This window comes from Acomys russatus, chromosome 24, assembly GCF_903995435.1.
Source record: "Acomys russatus chromosome 24, mAcoRus1.1, whole genome shotgun sequence".
Taxonomy (NCBI): Eukaryota; Metazoa; Chordata; class Mammalia; order Rodentia; family Muridae; genus Acomys; species Acomys russatus.
This window is the reverse complement of record NC_067160.1, coordinates 44,761,373-44,777,078: the sequence shown is the minus strand read 5'-3', so window position 1 is coordinate 44,777,078 and position 15,706 is coordinate 44,761,373. Positions and strand designations below refer to the sequence as shown.

At 43.3% G+C, this 15,706-nt stretch overlaps 1 protein-coding gene across 1 annotated transcript in view; it reads right to left on the bottom strand.

Moving 5' to 3' along the window:
* Positions 1-14,578, bottom strand: part of Scai (suppressor of cancer cell invasion) — a 100,003-nt gene extending 85,425 nt beyond the window's left edge. The window contains exons 1-2 of the mRNA XM_051167114.1: positions 14,423-14,578; positions 13,816-13,860 (exon numbers count right to left, since the gene is read on the bottom strand). Coding sequence (XP_051023071.1) covers positions 13,816-13,860; positions 14,423-14,475 — 98 coding nt within the window. The 5' untranslated portion in view covers positions 14,476-14,578. The remainder of the gene's footprint in view (positions 1-13,815; positions 13,861-14,422) is intronic.
* Between the last annotated feature and the right edge of the window lie 1,128 nt (positions 14,579-15,706).

Below are 15,706 nucleotides of genomic sequence, written 5' to 3'. Positions count from 1 at the left end.
TGTGTGCACTCATGCTTATGTATGCACAAGTGTACGTCACAGAGCATGTGTGGATGGCAGAGGACAACTTACAGGAGAGCTAGTTCTGTCAGGGATCCAACTCAGATCATCAGGCTTGGCAGCAAGCCCCTTGACCCACTGAGTCTTCATGCTGGTCCTCCAGAAATTCTTTTTTTTTTTTTTAATTTATTTTTTATTTTTTATTTTTAATTTTCCTCCAGAAATTCTTAAGGAGTCATTTTGGGGCATGTTACCCCAGGATTTCTCCTATCACACATGTGGATAGATTCAGTAATTTATCTTTTCCAAAACAGACTATGTGGTTCTATTATAAATTGTTGTTATTTCCTCCCTTTAAACCTTTAATGATATAAAACTGTTGGGGTTTTTTCTGTTTGTTGTTTTTCTTTTTGGCTTTTGAGACAGGGTTTCTCTGTATAGCCTGGCTGTCCTGGAACTCACTCTATAGTGATTTCTAGGCTAGCCTAGAAATCAGAGATCCTCCTGTCTTTGCCTCCTGAGTGCTGGAATTAAAGGCACATGCCACTAAGTCCATCACACATTCTTATTAATTAAAATTATAAAAATTCTCTAGCTAGTTGATGACAGTTTTAAGTCATTTAATTTTTTTTTTCAAAGATAAGTTTCCTTTCTGTGTGTATCTCTCACTGGTCTGGAATTTACTACACAGATCAGGCTCTCCTTGAACTCACAAGTGATCCTGCCTCTGCTTATGGAGTGTTGGGACTAAAGATGCATGCCACCATTCCTGGCCCCAGACCCTAGTGAGTTCCAGGACATGCAGAGCTATGAAGTGAGACCCTGTATGGAAAAAAAAAAAAAGTCAAGCAGGGTCCTGGGTAAGACCTTTAGGTAAGGGAACTGTGGGACCCCTATTTCTCTTTGCCTTCATGCTTTCTGGCCATGAGCTTTGCTGTAACCCACAGTCATACCCTATATTGCCAGCTCCAAAGCAATAGGGCCAACTGATCATAGACTGAAATAGGTAAAACTGTGAGCAGGGAAATAACAAAAACCCCTTTTCTCCTTTTAAGTTAATTATCACTTCAGGTATTTGTCACAGTGACAGAGAGTTGACTACTGCTTTCAAGGCCTTGTGGAAAGTACAAGAACTTAAAGAGAACATGTGCTAAAACAAGAACACCTCTGAGGCACCTAGCATTAGAGTGAAGCATTCCACAACAGCTGCCTGGTTTATGAAAGTCCGTGCACCTCTCCTTTTGCTTAACTTGTGGCTATTTCAAAGCTGATTGCTGCAGAAGGAAACACACAGCTAGCAATCTGGAAACTCTGATAGGTTGTGGACCACTGTGGAAAACCTGGGATCAGACAGAAAGCAGGGCCACAGATGACTGGGCTTCTGTGCTTGCAGGGTTCTCATAACAAACAGACTTACTAGAAGGAACTCACTTATGTAACATTGTCTGAGAAATCTGAGATCAGCAGCCAGCAGACTAGAGACCTGGAAGAGCCAATAGTGTGGCATAGTCCATCTGAAGACAAGATAATAAGAGAACTGATGGGGAAATAGTCCAAGGGCTGAAACAGGCTTGAGAGCTAAGGTCTTATCAGGTTGACAGATAAAATTCATTATCATCTCTGTCTTATTTTTTAACTCTTCCCAGACAGCCACAATGGCACTGAAAGATTTTGAAACCTAAAGCTGGGCATGATGGCTCACACCAGTAACTCTAGCATTTGAGGAAGCAGAAGGATCGGGAGTTCAAAGTCATCTGCAGCTACACAGGGAGTTAAGAAATCAACAAGATCATGTCTCAAAAATAAAATAAAGTAAACCTCTTTAACATCTGGTGACAAGTAGACAAGAACCAGGCAGAGGAAGAATGACCGTTCACTGGACAATTATACTATGGTCTAACATGACTATTGGGACTTTGCGCCCAATCTATTGAACAAAATCTGTGATGTAAAAAGTCAGTGCTGAAGATGCTGCATATTGTCTGAAACTGAACAGCATTCAAAGCTATACAAAGAAAGAGAGCTACTGTGGGCTGAGTCCCACTCAGTATGTAAAGATTCATGCTTAGCATGTCCAAGGCCACCCATTCCACCCCGAAGAAAAATCTGCTTTCAAAATATACATACTTTTTCTTTTTTCTCTTATATTGCCACCCTCCTTCCTTTCCTATTACCCTCACACATGTGTGCGCATGCACCTGGACTGTCAGAGATTTATCCAGAATAAAGGAGCACACAGAGGTTGAGTCCTTTGGTTACAAGAGAGCCAGTGCTGAAGAAGGGGGACTCCTCCCTAAAACACAGACACACACACACAGACACACACACACGCTCATACAGCTCAGCCCACGTGTGCCCAGTCAAGCTGTTGGCCAGGCTACAGTCATTACAACACTCATAGACATAGGAAGATCTAAAGAGCCAACCTGCCTCTGTGTTAGGCTTAAAAGCCATCATATAGTAAAGACTATCTAGGCTCATTTCTGCTTTGATTGAACTTCTGTTTTTTTCAGGATTGGGCTATGCCCCACCTATAAACATAACTACAAATGGTTCTGTACTTTGTGTTCCAGGAATGGCAACTGTGCTTTGTTTCAAAAGATTATCTACCTTTGTTTCAAAAGGTTATATGACCCCCTATGATTATCTTATTATGCCCACCTGTTGGGATTACTTTGTTTTGGCCACCTGTTATGTTCTGCTCTGGTAACTCCACCTATTTCCCCCCTCCCACTTGAAAACCCTCTATCCATGAGCTCTATAAAAGACTTGTCTTCCTCACATCCAATGCTGACCTCTTGAACTATGCTTTAGAAGGAGACAACTGTATACATGAATAAAAAGGCTTGCTTTAACTAATTGCTTGCTTTAGTTATTCTGGCCATGATGATTTGGGCTGGTGGTTTCTCCTCCCATCTCTGGGATTAAGAGATCCCCTCCAAGCTCACCTGGTTTCCAGCAGGTCACAGAAGGGCTGCTAGCAGGTTCATTCTTGTGATGGCTGCTAGGCCACGTGTCTTCCCCACATGACTTTCCCATGACCATCCTAGTTGCCATAATTTTAGAGCTGCCTTACAATATGGCCTCCCCCCAGAGACAGTGAAGAGTCAGTTTTTTTTCTACCCCAGTGTGGGAAGTGATGCCTTTATCAAGTCAGCTGTCTTCTCTAGTCATCAAATCCAGCTCACACTCCAGGGGAGGAAAGTTAAGCTCCATCTTTCAAAGAAACAGAAGGAAGTAAAAATGACATTGTATATATCTCTTTAATATCACCAGAGGGTGTGGTTTGAATAGGTATGGCCCCAACAGACTCTTGCATTTGAATGCTTGGCCCCTAGGGAGTGGCACTAATAGGAGGTGTGGCCTTGTGGGAGTGTGTCACTGTGGAGACAGGCTTATGCTCAAACTACACCCCGTGTGGCACAGTCTCCTTCTGCTGCCTATGGATCAAGATGCAGAACTCTTAGCTCCTTCTCCAGCACCATGTCTGCCTGTGTGCTGCCATGCTTCCTGCCATGATGACAATGGACTAAAGCCCTAAAACTGTAAGCCAGCCCCAATGAAATGTTTTCCTTTATAAGAGTTGCCCCAGTTATGGTGTCTCTTCATGGCAATAAAATCCTAACTAAGATAGAGAGGATGGAAAGATGGCTCAGCAATTAAGAATACTGGCTGCTTTTTCAAAGGAACCGAGTTTAGTTCCCATATGGCAGCTCACAATAATTTGTACTGCTAATTCCAGGCCTGGCAAATATCCTACACATAAAACAATTTTTAAAAAGTCTATAAAATCACCAGAGGGACCTAAAGAATCCAAGGAAAATAAGGAAGCCAAACCAGGCATTGTGGCACTCTTGTATAGTCCCAACTACTCCAGAGGCTGAGGTAGATAGAGTTAATGAGTTTAAGATCAGTGCAATAAAGCAGTGTCTTATCTTTAAAACAAAACAAAACAAAACAAAACAAAAAAAAAACCAAAGCTGGGTATAAACATCAACAAGGGGAGGGGCTGCAAGACAGATCAACAGTCAAGAGCAGTAGCTGCTCTTCTAGAGTACCCAAGTTTCATTCCCAGGACCTACATGGTGGTTCACAAGTGTCTTTTAACTCCAGTTCCAGGTGATCCAACACCTTCTGGCTTCTGTAGGCACAGTGCATTGTCAGGAGCCATAGGACCTTGCCTGACCTGCCCCAGTGGCTGAGAGGCCCTGCTGGCTGAAAGCCACAGCTGTCTGCATACTTGAGATAATTATTCTGCCTGGCTACCACAAAGATCCAGCCTGACCTTGAGAAAGAGAACATTCGGTGTATCGAGACTTCTGTATAGTCGCCCCACTCCACACCTGCTGTCCTTGGGCCTGGCCCAGAAGATTTTGTAACCTTCCACTGCATTCCTTCTCACCCCCACCCTTTCAGAAGCTTACTATAAATTTGGATACCCCCTTACAATAAACGGCCCTCGATAAGCAAAGTTTTCCTCGGCTCGTGCCTTTCTTTCGCCTATTCTTTATTCACAGATCGCGACCCTCCTCGCCACTCCACGAATAACTGAACCCGCGGGTCGGGAACAGTGCATACATGTAAATGTACAGATATGCATGCAGACAAAATATACATACATATAAAATAAATATATATATAATAATAGAGTTATAAAAAAGAAAGACATCATAGACCGTTATAATTTTATTCTCTTCATAGTCATCAATCTTCAAGTCTCCTTTTCTTTCCCAAGGGAGGCTTATGTTTGCTTCCTGGTAATGTAAATTCCTTGAGGAAATTGTGTCCAGAGAAAGGTGAGGGCTGACAGGCATGGTTATCACACCTGTAATCCCCACACTAGGGATATAGGCTAGGCTGGGGGAACATAGTATAAGAAAAATGAAGGTTAAATTATCAAAGAGGGGAAGGGATTCCTTAGCGATGCCATAAAAAGAGGTCTTAAACCATACTTCCCAGTAGTGCACTAGAAAAACAGCACAACCTCAGAGGGAAATAAGGAAAGAAAGCTAAAACCCCCAAAATCCCCAGGCCAGAACCCATAGGATCCTGTGCCCTGAGGCTGCCCATGACCATTAGAGACATTAAACCCCAAAGACCCATGTTAGGCAGGCATTCCATCACTATGACAAAAAAAATCTGAAATATGAGTTTAAAAGGAGAAAATCTGGCCTATGGTTTTGTGTATGTGTGTGTGTGTGTGTGTGTGTGTGTGTGTGTGTGTGTGTGTTTGTGCTCCTGCAGAAGTGCATATGTGTGAAAGAGAAGGGAGGGGTTCAGTCCATGGTTGCTTGGCTTTATTCACTTTGGGCCTGCTGCAGCATAATATATCACAACAGGAGTGCACACTCATCTCACAGGAATAGGAGGCAAGGAGGCAGGAAGGGCTCTGGACCCCAACATGCCCTACAAGGACATGCTTCTTCCACTATGTCCCACTTTCTATAGGTTCTATCACCTGTATAAGAACCGAGTCTTCAACAGAGGACTTTGAGGATTCAAACTGTAGCTACAGGGACTAACAACTAACCTTCTACCCTTCTTTTTTGTTCCTCATGGCTTTTCAAATTCTTATACAATCTTAGTAAAAGACACTAACTCACCATTAATCACAGAGATTCAATTTTTCATCAGTATAGTAGAATTGGGGCACAAGAAGGTAAGAACTTAATTATTCAAATTTATTAAAATAAAATACTACGAATATGTCTTTGTTACCATGTTTTGTTAAGACCAATGCTTGCTATATGCTTAAATACTGCTCTAACCCAGGCATGAGTCTTAGTGGTTTCAAAGAAAGTTTCACATAAGCTGATAAATCAAACATTAGTATTTTTCAGGGGCTGAAGAGATAGTTAACATTTGCTGCTCCTGTAGAGGACCTAGGTTCAGTTCCAAGCATCCACATGGGTAGCTCACAACCTCCTGAAATTACAGTTTCAGGGGATCTGACACCCTCTTCTGGCCCCAGAGGGCACTGTGTATAATTTGGGGGAAGGTGGAAATCCCAGGAGCAAGGAGCAGGCACTCCTAAAGGGGCCAATCTGTTTTCCAGATCAACCCCAGTTCCCCTTACCCTCCTTGAGGACCAATAAGTAAACACTTCCTCAAAGGATATGTTAGAACAAAGACTTAACCCAAACACCCAGAGTTCTAAAGTCAAATTCAAAGAAAAAATGAAAAGCTGCACCTGTGTTAAAAATTGTATGAGGCCTAATGATATAACTGACTGTAGAGAGCTAAGACTGCTGCTGACCACAGCCAAATTATCTTGGGCTATTTATCTCTTTGGAAGTCATTCAAAGCCCACTCCTGTGTCTGACTTAGCATCCTGTGACTATCAAAAGCTTTAAAATTTATTCTTTACATACTATTAGCTTCCATGAGTCCAAACTAAGAATGTCTTCAAATAATGTTTGAAACTTGTAACAGGGTTTTCATAACCCTGTTGCAAGCCACCTGTAACAGAGCATTAAAAAAAAAAAAAATAAAAAAATGTGGTTTTTGTTTTGATTTCTTTGTGTGTGTGTGTGTGTGTGTGTGTGTGTGTGTGTGTGTGTGTGTGTGTGTCTCTGCATGTTATGTCTGGGTATACATGGTGCCTGTGGTGGTCAGATGAGGGATAAGAGTTAGAGTTATAGATAGTTGTGAGCCAGCAGGTAGGTACAGGGAATTGAACTTGGGTCCTCTGCAACGTAAAAGTTCAAGCATGGTAGTATAATATCTCTAACCCCAGCACTCTGAAGGCTGAAGCAAGAAGGTCAAAAGCTCAAAACCAGACCTGGGTATGATGGCACATGTCTTGAATCCTGGCACCCAGGAGTCAGAGCAAGCAGATCACTGCAAGTTCAAGGCCAGCTTGATCAACATAGTGAGTTCTAGGACAGCCAGGGCTACACAGAGACCCTGTCTCAAACACACATACACACACACACACACACACACACACACACACACACAAAAACACACACACACCCCCAAAAGTCCAAGACTAACCTGGATTACCTAATTTTATCTTATAGAAAAGATAAGAGGAAGGAAAGAAAGAGCAATTAAAATCAGAGGTTACTTTGTCCAAGTACTGCAATTCAAATTTTAGTTTAGATTTTCTTAGTCTCAGCATTATTGACTTTCTAAAAATGTTTTATTGTTTATATATAGGGACTGGCTACAGCTAGCCAAGCTGACCTTGACCCTTCAATCCTCCTTCCTCAACCTCTGAGGCCTAGATTACAGGCATGCAGACACTGCTGACATTTGAGTTAGGTAACTGAGGTAGCTGCCACAGCACTGCGGAATGTGTAGCAGCATTTCCCCATCCACTAGACACCTAAAGCTCTTACAACCAAATGCCTGCAGACTCTGCCAAAAATTCCTTAAGAAACAAAAATCTCCTTTAAATTGGTGTGTTAGTGTTAGCTAGGGACAAGATATAGCCCCCTAGTGGCACATTCTCTTCAACTAGTCCACTCCCTGTATGTTTTCGTCAACTGCTAACAGTGAATCAATTTATTTTTTTTTCAGTGAATCAACTTATGAATCCACCAATGGATGACTCCATTGAGGAAGCCAGAGTTCTCATGATCCACTTCCTCAAAGTCTCTCTCTCCCTCTCAACATGGCTGTCCTGGGGACCAGCCTTCAACACATGAGGCTCTGGGGGACATTTCAGATGCCAACCATTAACAGTCGAGAAGCACTGCTTTATCTGGGTTCATCTCTATTATCCCAGCAGTCACATTACTACTGAAATTAGCCTTCCTGACCTTCAGGGCTTACAATGTCTGGGGTCTACCCTCACCACCAGCAAGCAGAGTTACTGTCTCATATTTCCGTGTGTCTTCCCCAGCATGGGCATATGTCACTTATGTCTACATCTCAAGAACCCAGGATTAGAAAGTATTCCAATTTGTCTCTTAAATAAATTATATATACCAGAGGCTAGAGAGATGGCTCAGCGGTTAAGAGCACATATTGCTTTTCTAGGGGATCTGAGCTCTTAGCTTGTTCACACTGGCTGTCCTAGGGGATCAAATGCCCTCTTCTAGCGTACATGGGTGCCAACCTGCATGTGGTGTATGTTTGTGCGTTCACACACACAAGTAAAATAAAATAAATCTTAAAAAGGAGAAGTGGTTCAGGATGCTCTAAATAGTTCAAGTAACAGAGGCATCTTTTAGGCCTTGCTGACAAGGCTGATCCTCCAGACATACGTGGTACAAAAAAGAACCAACCACCTCAAGTTTTCTTCTGATCTCATATTCATGCCACACACACGCAAACAAATATCATTCGTGTATGCATGTATGTATGTACGCACGCACGCATGCATCCATTCATCTATCTATCGTGCTGGGAATTAGCTCAGGACCTTGCACAACTGACTAGATTGTAGCAATGTGGAATTCTGTCCATACAAAGTGGACTTTGTTCTAAGTAGGACCTGAAAGACTTCTCTATCTTATGACCAAAACATTACAAACAGATATATTGAACTCTTCGTAGTTTTTCAAAACCAGAGAGAGATCAGCTTTCCAAACGTGAATTTCCTTTCAGTCTAATCTGGCCACCAGGGGCATGCGATAACATCAGACGACTTTGAACCATCAAGCCCCAGCCCACAGTAACACCTTTCACCAGCTGCTCAGTTATTAGCTCACCAGTTTACTGAGCGGTCTCTCTCAGTACAAAGTAAAATATATTTTGTACATAGTACCAGGTAGAAAAGATGAATACATCAAAGTTTCAAATTAAAAACAACAGTAGATCAGCAGGTGCCTTTGGATACTGTTAGAGTGAGAAGCATGCTAAGTGATAATCCTTAACAACTCATTATGGAGGCCTAGGGACACTTAGCATGCATGAAGCCTTGGGTTCAAGTCACTGCATTATATAAACTAGGATGCGCGTGTAATCCCAGCATCTGGAAGGTGGAAGCAAGAAAACAGGATCAGAAGTTCACGGTCATCCTCAGCTACCATGGAGTAAGTTTGAGGTTAGTCTAGAACACATAAGACCTTTGCTGAAAAACTTCATTATGAGCTATGAGTAGCTCAGTCATTCAGTGCTGACCTAGCATGCACAATGTCCTGGGCTTAAGCCCTAAAGCTACAGGAAAAAAATAATACTGATTTTTTTTGGGGGGGGTTTTCGAGATAGAGTTTCTCTGTGTAGCCTTGGCTGTCCTGGACCCGCTTTGTAGACCAGGCTGGCCTCGAACTCACAGCGATTCACCTGCTTCTGCCTCCCTAGTGCTGGGATTATAGGCATGAGCTACCACGCCCGGCTAAAATAATACTGAATTTTGCCTTCCCCAAGAAAAGTAAATGCCCCAGTATGTAAACCAGTGAGAAAAAATCTTAGGTCTTACTGTAAAAAAAAAAAAAGGCTTCTCTTGAGCAATTATGTTTAATGTTAGATGTCACAGATCTAGAAGATTAATTTTACTTATTTCTTTACTTTAGTCCAGAAAATGCGGAGCCAAATCAGATCTGTGAATTTAATTTTATTCTTTTCCACTCAAATCTTCTTTGACTTAATTTGTAATCCTCTCAACTATACATGTCTTAAAAAGGAGTGGGGTTGTAGAGACGACTCAGTGGCTAAGAACACTTACTGCTTTTGCAGAATGCTCAAGTTCCATTCCAAGCACCCATATGGTGGCTCATAACCACCTGTAACTCCAGTTCAAGGGGTCCAGCAACCCCCTCTGACCTCCTCTGGTTCCAGGCACACATGTACACACATACCTACACACAGGCAAACATCCATACACATAAAAATAGACTAATTTTCAAAGAGTGAGAAATGCCCTGCTGTATGTTAAAAGTCATCTATTACTTATGGCCCTTATTATTTTTTGTTTGTTTGTTTGTTTCTTTGTCTTTTGAGACAGGGTTTCTCTGTGTAGCCCTGGCTGTCCTAGACTCCCTTTGTAGACTAGGCTGGCCTCCAACTCACAGAGATCCGCCTGCCTCTGTCTCCCGAGTGCTGGGATTACAGGTGTGTACAACTACGCTTGGCTGGCGCTTACTATCTTTCTGCTTCCTCTTTTGTAATGAGCGTTGAGCCTTGGGTAGAGGGCAGTTGCACACACAAATTCATATTGGTTAGGACAGCATGTACAAGACCTATACAGGCTCAGGCTAGACCAAATCCTAGCATGGAAGAGGTAGATAGACGCAAAGTCCTACTCCTGGCTAAGGAGCTATTGGCAGTTGATAGCTGCTGTTTGAGGGAGAATCAGTTTTCTTTAAAGGTACAGCTTCTAGTACTTTGACCACCCTCCTGTGAAGGCCACATATCCAAGAGTATACAGCAGCACTGGGGGGTGTGGTGGGGTCGGGGAGGAGAAGACAGACAGGCACTTACACACAAAGTTGAGTAGTCTGGCAAAGAGTAGGGAGAGAGGCTGAGTATGATTAATATGCATTGTTCAAAATTCTAAAATAATTAATAAAATATGAGGAAAAATGGGCTGACTCGGTGGTGAAGAGCACTGGGTGCTCTTTTCCATTGACCCATGTGAAATTCCCAGCACCCGCTTGGCAGTTCACAACTGTCTAAACGCCACCAGATCCAAAGTAGTTTTCTGGCCTCCAAAGGCAGCAAGAATGTACGTGGTGCATAGGTTTTCGTGAGTTCTTTTTCACTTGGAACTTAGCGTGTACAGAAATCTCTGTGCCAAGCACTATACCAGGGACTCTGTAACCCTCCAGCTGTTGAACTAATTCTCTGGTTTGCTTCCGCCCCCCACCCCAAGCTCAGAAAGGATCTCCCTCCCACCTGTACTGGTACTAAGTCAAGACCTGCATGTCAAGCAAGACAACAGATGGAAAAGGATCTTCATATGATACAGAGCCGTGCAGAACAAGACATGGGATGGATTGGGAAATATCTGCAGAGTCACACAGCTTATTAGCTCACAACATGCATGTGACAAGAGGTGGACTCACATTCAGCCGAAATCATCACATGTAAGCACGGGAGCACGAGAGGAGAGCACAGAAAAGGGAGGGGGATGGAAAAACCCCTCACTGAGGATGTGATGTAGGCACTCAGTTTTAAAGAAGATACAATCAGCAGTTCACTCATCTTGGCTCACCAGATGGCAGGTCCATCAAAGAGAATTTCTATGGCTACAGCACTAACCAGTGGCTAGAAAGGGAAGCAGAAGGGAAATAGACCTCAGTTGCTACGATTAGCTTAAAAACTCTGATTTATGTTCAACAGCAAGGAGGAAACACATGGGGCTCCTACAGGAGAAATACATGATCAAAGCACAATGAATAGATTAAAGATCAGAGGCCCCCAAAATCAGTCAGGAGGCTATTAGAAGAGTCTGGCAGTCAGGTAATAAAATAGACTAGAGACATCATAAAAAATAAATAATACAACCTTGTAATATTTTTATTTTTTAGTTGCCACCATTAGAAAAATTAAAAAAATAAAAGTTTGTGTTTGTGTGTGTGAAAGTATGTATGTGTATGTGGGCTAACCAGTGTTGCTGGCAGGACAGTTTGGCGGGGGTAGGGCTGGGATAGATGGATTCATCCTTCTGACGATAGGAAGCCTGGTTTACTGCATAGTCTACAAAGAAGCAACAGGCTAGGCAGTAGCTAGAGCACTGCCTGCTATGAAAATCATTTTAGTAATAACAAAAATTACTTAATTTGGGCCAGAAAGACAACTCAGTGGATAAAGACACTTGTGACCATGTCTGACAACCTGAGTTCAATTGGGACCCACATGATGAAAGAACTGACCTCCATATTTGTGCATCCATACACATTAATGCACACATACACATAAAAGAAATGCAAACATTTAAATTTATTTACTCTAATACATCTTACATATCTTAATATTCTAGCATTAAAATTTATAGTGAGAACCTCATATTCCTATTTGTGCTGATTTAAATCTAATTTTATCTTATTTTATACTTGTCTTGTTTTGAACATTACTTTTCTTTTTCTTTCTTTCTTTCTTTTCTTTCTTTTTTTTTTTTGGTTTTTCGAGACAGGGTTTCTCTGTGTAGACCAGGCTGGCCTTGAACTCACATTGATCTGCCTGTCTCTGCCTCCCTTAGTGCTAGGATTACACGTGTGTGGCAACACTGCCCAGCTTTGAACATTTTAATTGGTAGGTTTGGTAAATATTTAGACTTCATAAAATTTACAGATGAAAGAATAGATTTATATACCCAAGAATTCTTAAGATACATTTAAACATTTTCTAATGAATGATGAACTTGTAAATTTAAAATATAGGACCAGCAAGACGCTTAGCAGGTGAAGATGCCTACAGCTAAGCTGATAATTTCAGTTTCTTTCCAGGAACGCCTCTGACCATGGCATACAAAGAGAACTGACTGCTGTAAATTATTCTCTGACCTCCACATTCAATGTCCACACTCATACACAAAATGAATAAACAAATGTAAAAATTTTTTAAAAATCACATTAAAAATTGACAGTACTGGGGTAGATAGGTGGACAGATCTAGGGACTTGCTGGCTAACTAGCCAGCTTAGCCAAATGGTGAGCCCCAGTGAGAGAGCCTGCCTCCATCATCAAGGTGTGTGACTCCTGAGGAGCAACAACAAAAGTAGACCTTTGGACTCCACATGGACATGCATATATGTGCATTCACAGGAACACACACACATTCACCCATGCACACACACAAACACCTACCCAATCCACAAAAAATCCAGTGTGTCAGGTATGCTAGCCAACCTTATGGTGCCCAGCAGCTCATTATGACTATGAGAATAGACATTTAGGCCTAAAAAGTAACAGAGCTATTTGCCTACTGCCCACTCCCACTATTGACATTTATACCTATTTGCTGTTGAGGACATTTGCATATTAATGGACAACTTCCAAATTATTAATTATGAAAATGGTGCTACTGGCCACACCCTCATAACTGTAGCTTACTTTCTCAATTCCAATACTAAGATAGGTAAAAAAGGATATCTTCAAATGACTAAATAAATTGTGCGGCAGTACTAACACATGAAACACATTAAAAGATATTTATAAGATGAACACACTTCTTTATGGCCTAAAATAAATTTAGTTGTCTATGGCCTATGTACTATTTTGCTATTATTATCCCTATTACTATTTTCATATTAACCACTTCAGTTTATTAGACTTTATATACGAGAGAGCGAGAGCGAGAGAGAGCGAGAGAGAGAGCGAGAGAGAGAGAGAGAGAGAGAGAGAGAGAGAGAGAGAGAGAGAGAGAGAGAGAGAAACGAGAACGTGCTGGGGGGGGGACTACTTTCAATTGTAAATTTATTAGAAGCATTACAGTATAAAGGGCATAAATTCTGCAGTCAGAAAGCCTGGATTCAAATCCTAGTTCTATCATTTATTAGATGTGTGATCTTGGCTAAGCATTGGCCACTCTGTGGTTCAGTTTCCTCTTCTGCAAAACTGTACGTCAAGGAAATAATACACACAGAGAATCTGTAAACAACACTTGGCACACTGCAGCTGTTTAATGACATCTCTGTTATAGAGATGCCAGAGAAGTTGAAATTATGATTAAAGTAGAAAGCTGGTTTCCTTAATTTTTCATGTTTCCAGAATCATATACCTCAAAGGGGTGGTTGGTGGTGGTAATTTTAAGTCCTCTAAGGGAATACCTTCCATTAGGTCGCATTTACTTAAAAAAAAAAAAAAAAAAAAAAAAAAAACCCTAAATAAGAAACTTCATCTACTGACCATGCAATTATGCAGCACAGGGGCAGCCAAGCAAACAGAAAATCACGAGGCTAGGAGAGGAAGGCATCTGCCTTACCTGCTTTTCCGTTTTCGAGGTGGTTTCTCCACTGTGCCAGTCAGTCTATATACCAAACAAATGAGACCCGTAACTAAGTGTACACCCTTGGCCTCGCCTTGCCTGTGGGGCACTCCACATACCACCCTCTGGGGCCACAGGCTGACCACAGGTTGGCTGCGTCTACCCTGACCTTACAAGCCCCTCAAGCCGAGCTCCCTCCCCTCCCACGACTAAGCAACCCAGGACTCACTGGTCCCCAAATGCCCTCAGTTCCCCACCCCAATGCTTGGCTCCCCTAAACCTGCCGCCCCGTCGGCCTCATTGTCTTGCCCAGAGCCGCAGGCCCCCTCGATCCCCTCGGCCCCGGCCCCGCCCCTCAGCCGCGGTTCCCCCCCCACCGCATTCCTTGGCCCCACGGTGGGGCGCGCGCCCTCTGCTCCAGCCCTGCGCGCCCTCGCTCCCGCCCCGATGAGCTGCTCGCCCTCGGCGCCCCCGAGACGCTGCGTGCCAATACCCCCGCCCCCTCAAGGCTCGGCGTCCCGACACCTCGGCGGCCGCCACCCCCAGGCCCACTACTGCCTTGGCCCTGCCCCTAGCCTCCGCCTTGCAACGCAGCCCACCCCACCTGGGGGCCAGGCGACTCCGCGGCTGCTGGGACTGCCGGGCTCCTCTGACCATCCGGCTCCTGCTCCGCCGCGGGAGACGCTCCGGTGGCCGCAGGGCTCGCTCGGGAAGCTGAAGCGGCGGAGGCTGGAGTAGGCGGAGAAACGGGAGGAGGGCCTCGCGCCTCGGCCAGACTTGCCGCGGGGCCCGCCCCCTCCTCGGTTTCTATTGGCTACAACGACAGAGTTCCTGAAAGTCCGACCGCCGATTGGACGCTCGGGCCGTCACATTCCGAGAGGCCCAGCCAGAGGTTTGGTTGAGACTGCAGGTAGCGGCAAAAAGCCTTAGAGATTGCTAGCAAAGCGCGAGGAGCCCTGAGCGCCTCCGTGAGCCAGAAAGGGGAACTTGCATCGCCAGCGCCAGACACCTGCCTGCAGGTTCTCTTGGCTAGCATCCTGCATCCCAGACACCTGCTAATCCCCTCGCCTCCGCACCGCTCCAGAACCAAAATGAAGCACAGCACTTTCTTCAAATACATCCAGAAGTTCCAAGGCAAAGCAGCTCTCTTTGATAAGAGTCGTTCTGAATCACCTCGAATACAGTTCCGGCGGCCCAGTGCTACCCTTCAAAGAGGATCCAACAATATAAAGTACGGTTTGGCTGCAGGAAAGATGCTAAGCTTGGGTGCAAGGTTGTAAGAAAGCACGAGAATTTTAATTTCCACGAAAAAAGAAACTGCATTGCAAAAAGAACCAATTGCAATACAAGAAACGCATTCCATCTTGAGAAGCCTAAAAAGAACTGCTTCTTGTGTAAACTAGCTATTCTATGCCATTGCAGACGATTCCAAAATCGACACCAGCTAATCATTTTTAGTATAAACTTCACTGCATTTTTTACAGACCCAAGCAATGCAAAACCACCACCATGTAAGTACAATAAATATTAATAACCTCTTCTATTCTGCTCTAACAAAGAACTATCTTTGAAAATATAGCAGATGTTATATGTATTGCATCTGAATATTATAATTTTTAAGATGAGTTATAACGCACATATTTATTTCTATGCAAATCTGTCTGGCAGATCCTAAGTTCGTTTCTTCCTGCCAGATTTGAGAGAAGGCATAAAACTCTGCTGAGCCGCTTTCATTTTATTAGAACACATTTTGTTAAAACACACACACCAACAATGCAGTGGAAGAGATATGGCTCAGCAGAGTGAAAGGTATTTGCTGTTCAAGCAAGCCTGATGTTGGAACCCACAGAGGAACAGGCTCTCAAAGACTTTCTGACCTCCGCATGAA